The sequence below is a fragment of the Nicotiana tomentosiformis genome, chromosome 6, assembly GCF_000390325.3.
Source record: "Nicotiana tomentosiformis chromosome 6, ASM39032v3, whole genome shotgun sequence".
Lineage (NCBI taxonomy): Eukaryota > Viridiplantae > Streptophyta > Magnoliopsida > Solanales > Solanaceae > Nicotiana > Nicotiana tomentosiformis.
The window spans coordinates 142,839,226-142,848,131 of record NC_090817.1 but is presented as its reverse complement, the minus strand read 5'-3'; the positions used below and the strand labels follow the sequence as shown (position 1 = coordinate 142,848,131).

General features: G+C 41.6%; 1 protein-coding gene across 1 annotated transcript; it reads left to right on the top strand.

Moving 5' to 3' along the window:
• Positions 1–3,406: 3,406 nt before the first annotated feature.
• LOC138894875 (uncharacterized) lies at positions 3,407–5,240 on the top strand. The gene is made up of 4 exons (XM_070179609.1): positions 3,407–3,437; positions 3,709–4,058; positions 4,201–4,356; positions 4,434–5,240. The coding sequence occupies exons 1-4, from the start codon at positions 3,407–3,409 to the stop codon at positions 5,238–5,240; spliced, it is 1,344 nt and encodes a 447-aa protein (XP_070035710.1).
• Positions 5,241–8,906: the final 3,666 nt, after the last annotated feature.

Sequence of the window (8,906 nt, the reverse complement as noted above, 5' to 3'; positions counted from 1 at the left end):
GTAGCTGAATTGCAGATTAGGTAGCATGTAAATTAACAGGATCCTATACAGCCTAATGCATGTGCACATTGGGATATTGGTCATTTAGTATCCTATAGGCATGGTTTCTAACAGGTAAAAGCAGAACACATTTGAGCAAAGTAGAGAACCTATAGACATGATTTCTAACGCATAATAACTTAACACATTTGAGCATAATAACACATTTGAGCAAAGTAGAGCAACTATATGCAGGATCTCTACCCATTTCACTGCAAATATTAAGATAAACCCCTTTTCTCAGTTTTACTAATACCCTCAATTGTTATTACAATATTATTACAGACCTAATGAAAGGCTTAAATTACAGAATAAAATAACTATAGTGAGCCTACAGCAGGCCCAAAGATATACCCAGTCAGGCCAGGCCTTCATTCCCATGATTCACAACAACCCGAAAATTACATCTTCATTGACATAAGGCAACCAGAAACTAATTGATTCATCCAGTAGGTAGAAAGCAGAGTTGAGCAAATAGAACAAAGACCCGAGTGTGTCAGAGTTCCCAAGGGCTTCAAGAACCTAGGGCAGTGCTCACACTAGGAAGGTTGATATGGGAAATTCAGAGAAAGACTAAGGACCAAATCCTAGTGTGTCATAATTCACAAGGGTCTCAATTGGACCCCGAGCAGTGCTCACACTAGGGAGGTCAAATGATGGAACCTAAGTATCCTTGGCTTTCAGCCTGCTAAGAATAAGAACTCAAAAGAGACCCCGCAGTAAGGGAATAGACTAAGGTTAAGGGACAACACTGAGGGATACAAGCAGATTCAAGTTGAGCACATAGAACAGGTAGTAGAGCATGCTTAGTTTTTGAGAACAGACTTAACAAAGTTTCAGAAAAACAAGTTCAACACATACTGCATATACTAACAAGACATGTTTGCAAGATTGATGTACACAGACTCATAGTAAGAAAAAGGTTCAAATTATGCTAAGTGTAGATGCTAGTGTCCCAAGAAAAGATCATATCAATTGGCAACAGAACTTAACAGAATGAGAATAAATTAATGCAGCTATTGGGAAGTCAAGACATGGTAGAAGCATACAGGATCAAACATGCTACATGTCATCACAGCAAGTTCAGAAACAGACTTATGCTAGACACTTAGTGAATACATTCATGCTTAGTCATGTAATCCATCAAAAGAGATATGAAAGCATGTTCAAGTAACATGGTTAATAGCAAATTTAAACACTAAAGAGATGGCTAAAGTGCAAAGGTTCTAAACATTTGTAACACATAGGCTAGGCATACTTAAAAAAGAAATTAATTAGCTCAAATCAGGTCTAAGCATGTCTCAAACTACAAACGCAATGGAATTAAGATTAGAAAGGCCTAAAATTGAAGTAAGACAGTCAGAATTGCACACGAGAACAACCCAGAAACGCATTAAACCACAATCTTCAGAAGTGAAAACATATGCTGATGACAGGTAAATAAGAATGAAATGATAAAGGTTTGGTAACTCACCAGTTAAGTGAAGAACAAGAAAGAACGGTAGTCGACAGTGTTATGAATATCAACAAAGAGCAAGAACCCAGAATTTCTGGCGTTGGCTTTCAGCCGGCCAGGAACCAGAATATAAAGCAAGAGTATTAGAGAACAAAGAGCACGCAACTTTTATTTGTTTTTAGTAAATTTCTTAATGATTCCCCCTTCTCCTAAAGGGAAATGGGGATGGGTTTATATAGCAGTAGAAATCGAACACGCAAACAAGAAAAATCATCAATCAAACACTAGAAAGGAAATAACATCACATGCAATCGAAATCTGTAATGAAAAGTGAGAAATTTCAAAACCCTAATTTTAGGGAAAGTACAAAAATCGGCAGAATCTAAAAAATAAAAAATCAAACGTTGCACAGAATAAGATGAATATAGACAGAAATATCGCTTAAAATCAAAGAATCGAACCAATTTTGGTTCGATCTAAAGAGATCTGAAACCCTAATTTTAGGGTAAGTAAGAATCAACAGAAATACACAGAGATTCATTCCCATAATAGAACTAGAATGAACATAGACGGAATAGTAGAAAGGTCAAGAAGTTAAACCGACTTTGGTTTGATTCTGATGAGATCCGCTTGTCATGTTTAGGAAAGCGGTATAGAGAAGGATCCAGTGCCAGGGAAGAGTCGTATATGGCAAGAAATGACCGTATAATCCCATGTCTGGTGGGATTAAGAGAAGGATTTGGGGGAGAAGACGACTAGGGTTTGACAGAGAGAAGGGGGGGTTTGAGAGAGTTCAAAGGCGGCGGGTGGTGAAAGTGATTTAGGGTTAGGGGAGTGTTAGGGTAATTAAAAGGGAAAGGGTAATATGGGCCGTTGATCTCAGAGATCAACGACCACGATTGGCTAGGGGTCTTGGGTAGGGTTGGTTTAATTGGTTGGGTCGGGGGTTATTTGGTTTGGTCTTAGATGTTATTGGGCTGGGACTGGACGGTCTAGGTCCGAAAATAGGTAAGGTTTGGGCCAAATTTTAAATACCCAATATTTAATAAATAAATAATTTATAAAAGTAATTAATAAATATAAAAAATATAATTTATGCACTAAAATGATTAAAAATAACTACTTAACATTATCAAAATATAAAAATTTATTTTCTGCATAAATAATGTAATTATATATGCATGTGGGCTATTATTGCAAAATATGCAATTTACCTTAAAAATGCAAATGTAGTTATAAGAAATGCACTGAAAAAATATTTAAAACCTCATGCTGGTATAAATGATAATTCAGATGATTAAATCATCATAAAATAATTTGGAGGATAATTATTGGATATTTATACAATAAAAATGCAGAAATAAATTAGTTTAAAGTCTTTAAAAATCATGGAAAATTATGAAAAATACTTGTGTATGCTTATAAATCAAATGATGATGCATATGCACTATTTTGAAAGTGTATATATATATATATATGAGGGAACAATTGGGTATTAACAGCTGCAACTGGGGCCCCGTGGTCGTGGTGCAAATTCCTGCTCCTGAAGAGAGCATCACCGCTTATGTGGAGGGGTTCCTAAGTGTTTACACTTACCCCTTCACATTGGGTCCCCTCGACCTAGTGATTATTGATCTTTGTAAAAGAAATCAGGTCACCCTCGGCCAAATCCACCCCTCTCTATGGCTCATAGTAATCATCCCGCGCTTCTTCTCTAGCAAGGCCGAGGGGCTAGAGTTTACTCTAAATCACCTCATGCGGTTGTACCAGCCTCGAATCTATCGAGGACTAATCAGGCTCCAACACCGGGCAACGAAGGACTTGATCTCGAGCATCGACGAGGACAAGGATCGGGGTTGGATGAGCCGTTTTATATGGGTGAGGACCCGTGACATTATCCCGGAAGAGAAGATGTCATTCCCTGAGGAGTGGAACTTCAATCGTAAGTGATCTTTTAAACTTGTTTCTTCGTACCTTCTTCGACTTCGCCTGATATCCCCTTTCGACATGCAGCTGTTCCTTGGATGCCTCAAGCGGTACCTGACCTCGAAGATTGGGTTCGGAAGTTAGACTCGACTTCCACTTATGCCGAACGCGCATGGCGTGATTTGGCAAAGGGCAGATGGGAGGCCAAGAATCACGGTAAGGATCTCCTTTTTCATGTTTTGAAACACTTTTTATACTTCATTCGTCACAAATTTCCTTTCATGCAGGCCTGACCAAGGATGCCATTTTGAGGCCTTCAAGTGGCGAGGAAGAAACCAAGTCCCCGGTTCCAAAGCCGGGGGAAGACAAGAAGAGGAAAAATGCATCGCAGTCCGAGGACCCCAAGCCCAAACCTCTAAGGGTGAGGAGAAAAGTAATCACTCTCATGATGGACTCGGTCCAAAAACTGAGAGACGAAGAAGAGGAAGAAGAGGAAAATGCCTCGGCACTAACGGTCCGACCTAGGAAAGCCGTCGAGGTCACCAAACCTTCTGAGCCGACGGCGGCTGCTAAAATCAAGCCTCATGTCGAGGAGGCTTCCAAAAGAAAATCGGTTGAGGATCCCGAATTACCAGAGGTCGAGATCGTTTCTCGGCCATATGCAGCTACATCGGACGGGGCTGGTTTTGAGACCCCGAAGATCGATCAGGGTGTCCCGAGAGACTTGCTCGGGACCATGACAGTAGGTCACTTGCCCTCTTCCAACCTTTTCTGAGGAGGCACTAAGGGAAGCTCGAGAGTTGAAGGCCCCTGATATAGGAAGAGGATCTAGTGTAGGGGATCCCTTTCGGGATTGCTCTACTGGAGTCGATGATGTCTCTGATATCAGTGACACTTCTATTCTTTTAGAAGAGGCCCAACGTCTCTTATTTCGGGTAAGAATCTGTTTACTGCACTTCTCTTCTTTACTCTTTTTTTCTAAATCTGACTTGTGTTTTCCATTTTTGTGTAGGCCTTCACCAAGTTTCGAGCTGACCTCAGCCAGTGTGAAACCGAGCTCCAAAAGGTCTCGGAGGAGAGGAATGCTCTGAAGCTTCTTTACGGCCAAAAAGACGAGACTATAAAGGACCTTCAAGCGGATTTGGCCACGGCTCGTGAGGAAGAGGCCGAGCTAGATAAGCAGGTGAGCATCTTTTTGATAGAGTGTGGACTCGCCTTAACTGTGGAGGCTAATACTTCATTATCTCTGCTGCAACAAAAGGTTGAAAGGATTGAGTTGCTTCGGGGAGAAGTCGATCTGGTCAAGGCCGATTCTGATCGGTGGAAGGAGAATATAGACCGCCTGGCTGCAGAAAAAGAAACTACCTTGGCCAAACTGTCATTGGCCGAGGTTCAACTTCGGGGCATCAAAGAGAAAAGTTCGGCCCAAGCCAAGAGGATCGAGGAACTCGAAACCGGGCTTGGTGAGGCCAAGGTGGAGATCGAGAAGACAAAAGTCATGGCAGACAAGTCCATTGCCATGTACCGGACCGATGCTAAGGCTACTCAAATGCAGCTAAGGGAGGCTTCTGACCGGGAGCAATGGATCATTAACTCGGCAAAGTGTCAATCCCGGAGGGAAATCCTCGAGGAAATCCATACTCGAGGTTTTGACCTCTCCGAGGAGATAGCCCGAGCCAAGGTGCTTGAGGCTGAAGCCAGGCAGCTTGTCTCCTTCGATGACGAAGACGATGATGAAGAAGGCAGTCCAGGCGGATCCGATGAGGGACCTGAAGGAGAAGTTGCTCCCGAAGAAGAGGTCAAAACCGGCCATAGTTAGGACTTAGTTTCCTTTTTTGTAAGACCTTGATCGGTCTCTTGTACATTACCTTTTTATCAATATATAATAGAAAAACTTCTTTTGAATGCCTTCTTAGTTTTATGTTCAAACATGTTTTGTGCTTTTGCCTTGTGAAAATTTTGTTGTTGTATCCTCTGTAATCGAGTGAACACTAGTTCGAACTTAGAACAAAACCCTTAATTTTTTTAGACACGCAAGGGTGAGTCCCCGAGTTCAATAATATATTTGAGATTTCAGATGGCTTGATCGATGCCACGACTGCACTATTTTTATAACTAAGTTCGAATATGTTTCGAACTTAGAATGGAACAAACCCTTAGGGTTTTTTTATCAAATAATGGGTAATTTTCGAACTTATAGTAACATACCCCTTAAGGTTTTATGGTGGATCCTTGAGCTAAGTTCAAGTCAACTTTATTTGAAATCGGAATAGTGGAACCCTTAGGTCTGAGTTGAGTGGCCCTTAGGCTCTTTTAGGTTGGGCCCATATGGCCTCTAAAAGACGTCTATTATTTCCCCCTTTCGGCTTAAAATACAAAGTCCGATGTCAGTTGAAACCCTTTTGCTTTTTGTGCCTTAGCACATTTGTGTTAAAAGATAATTTGATACCTCTTAAGGTTTTTCGAGGGCTGATTTTATCGAAGCCCTTCTGATTATTTTCCGAGGGTAGCCTTTTTAACCGATTTTTCAGAGAATTTGAAGGCCTATCATTATTGCGGAATTCGGACATCTCCGAGCCGCGTTATTTAGGCCGTATCCTTTAGTTTGGTCGTAGCCTTTAGTTTGACCGTAGCCTTCGGGTATGCCTCTTGGGCTTATTTCCTAATAACATTTCAAACTTATTTGAAATATCAGTCCCCGAGAATGGTGGCCTTGGCCTATAGATCGAGGGGTGCCTCTTTGAGGTCTTATGAATTTGTGTTTAGATAACTCGAATATGCCTATCATCGATGGTAGTCCCCGAGTGTATATTTGCACTTTGGCTCTTGAGCCATTTCTCGCAATATCATAAGCATGAGATTTGTATAGTAGATAATTTTCTTCAGGACACAAAATGTTTAAATGAAGAGAGAATGCTTCTTTGAATAGTTTATACATGCGCACATATTTTGCCATTGGGGCTTGACTAATTTATATGGACATGGTTCACTTGACCGTTTGGTCCATTACAAAGCTTCCTTATCGAGGCCCTTTGACATGAAGTACTATTCTCGAGAATATATCATCCGAGGGTGATGCCCTCCAGTATTCGAGGTTGATTGCAAAGAAGCCTTGGATACTATTGAATTGTCCTCAGATAGCACATAATTGTTGCCTCGTTAAAAACCTCGCCGGAAAAACCTTGTTGGGATAAAAATCGATCTAAGGGAAAAAGAGTGCAATGCGTTCTTTAAAACCTGAGGTCTCGATGTCTTTGGTCGAACTCCTACAATGAGTTAGCGTTGAATATATATAAACGAAAGAAGGGAGAAAGTCATACCTTAACAATAACATCGTTTGAGAAGTGATATGTTCCAGTTGTTTGGTAATGGTTCGCCGCCCATCATTCCGAGTTTATAAGACCCTTTTCCTACTATATCGAGGACTTGATAAGGTCCTTCACAATTGGGGCCGAGCTTCCCTTCATTAGTATCTCGAGTGTTGATGGTGACCTTCCTTAGGACTAAGTTCCCGACCTTGAAGTGGCGAAGGTTGGTTCTTCTATTGTAGTACCTTTCCATTCGTTGCTTTTGTGCAGCCATTCGAACAAGTGACGCTTCTCATTTTTCATCTAATAATTCGAGGCTAGTATTCATAGCCTTGTGGTTCGATTCCTGTGATGCATGTCGAAACCTTGCGCTGGTTTGCCTTTGTACTGGACTTCGATGTTGTTCGATATGCCCAAAGGACTTCAGGCAGAATTTCTCTCCATTTCCCTTTAGCTTCGTTCAACCTTTTCTTCAAGTTTTGGATGATAGTCTTGTTCATCGATTCGGCCTGTCCGTTCCTACTAGGGTGATATGGTGTTGACAATATCCTTTTTATTTTATAGTCTTCGAGAAATTTCGTCACTTTACTGCCGATAAATTGCTTACCATTGTCGCATACTATTTCTGCGGGTATCCCAAATCGACACACGATGTGATCCCAAATGAAGTCTATAACCTCATTTTCTCTCACTTTCTCGAGCGCCTGTGCTTCAACCCATTCAGAGAAATAGCCAATCATAAATAAAATGAACTTAGCTTTACCTGGGGCCGATGGAAGGGGGCCGATGATATCCATCCCCCATTTCATGAATGGCCATGAGGATAGGATTGAATGAAGTTGTTCTCCGGGATGATGGATCATCGGTGCAAACCTTTGACATTTATCACATTTTCGAACAAACTTCTTAGTATTTGTTTCCATGCTATCCCAATAGTATCCTGCTCTAATGAATTATGAATCAGTGATTCGGCGCCGGAGTGGTTCCCACAAGTGCCTTCATAAACCTCTCGTAAAACATAATCGGTGCCTCCTGGTCCTAAGCACACTGCCAATGGTCCATCGATTGTTCTTATGTTTAATGTTCCATCTTCAGCCAATGTGAATCGAGCAACTTTGGTTCATAAGGTCCTCGACTCTTTAGGGTCTGATGAGAGCTTTCCATTCTTCAAGTATTCAATATATTTATTCCTCTAATCCCAAGTTAAGCTTGTAGAGTTTACCTCGGCATGACCTTCCTCGATCACGGATCTCGAGAGTTGAACGATAGTCCCCGAGCTGATCTCATCTTCCTCGACCGACGACCCCAAGTTTGCAAGTGCATCGGCCTCACTGTTTTGTTCTCGAGATACATGCTGTAAAGTCCATTCCTTGAAACGGTGCAAAGTTATCTGCAGCTTGTCCAAATACCTTTGCATTCTTTCCTCTCAAACTTTTAAGGTTTTGTTTACTTGGTTCACCACCAGTAAAGAGTCACACTTGGCTTCAATGACTTCTGCCCCCAGGCTTTTAGCTAGCTCGAGACCTACAATTATGGCCTCGTACTCTGCCTCATTGTTAGTCAACCTAGAAGTTTTGATAGATTGATTAATAGTTCTACCCACGGGCGGCTTCAAAACGATGCCTAGCCCAGACCCCTTCACATTTGAAGCACCGTCTGTGAAAAGGGTCCATACCCCCGATGACGTACCCGATTTTAACAAGAGTTCCTTTTCAACTTCGGGTACGAGGGTTGGCGTGAAATCGGCCATGAAGTCCGCTAAAATTTGAGACTTGATGGCCGTCCGGGGTTGATATTCGATGTCGTACCCACTGAGTTCGATGGCCCATTTGGCCAATCGGCCCGACAGTTCAGGTTTGTGAAAAATATTACGAAGTAGGTAAGCGGTTAATACACATACGAGGTGACGTTGAAAATATGGCCTTAAGTTTCTAGAGGCGCTTATCAATGCAAGTGCCAATTTTTCTAAGTAAGGATATCTAGTTTCTGCTTCTCCTAAGGTTTGACTTACATAATAAACGAGAAATTGCGTACCTTGCTCTTCCCTAACTAGGACACCACTTACCGCGATTTCTGATACTGCCAAGTATAAGTAAAGTTTCTCATATGTCTTTGGAGTGTGAAGCAATGGTGGGCTCGATAGGTATCACTTCAACTCTTCCAATGCCTATTGGCAT

What these genes read in the sequence shown, in the direction of transcription:
- LOC138894875 (XM_070179609.1), top strand. Translation starts at nt 3,407, where the DNA reads ATGTCATTCCCTGAGGAGTGGAACTTCAATC. An exon ending in TGAGGAGTGGAACTTCAATC is followed by an intron (nt 3,438 to 3,708) that starts GTAAGTGATCTT and finishes CCTTTCATGCAG; the next exon opens with GCCTGACCAAGGATGCCATT. An exon ending in CCCAACGTCTCTTATTTCGG is followed by an intron (nt 4,357 to 4,433) that starts GTAAGAATCTGT and finishes ATTTTTGTGTAG; the next exon opens with GCCTTCACCAAGTTTCGAGC.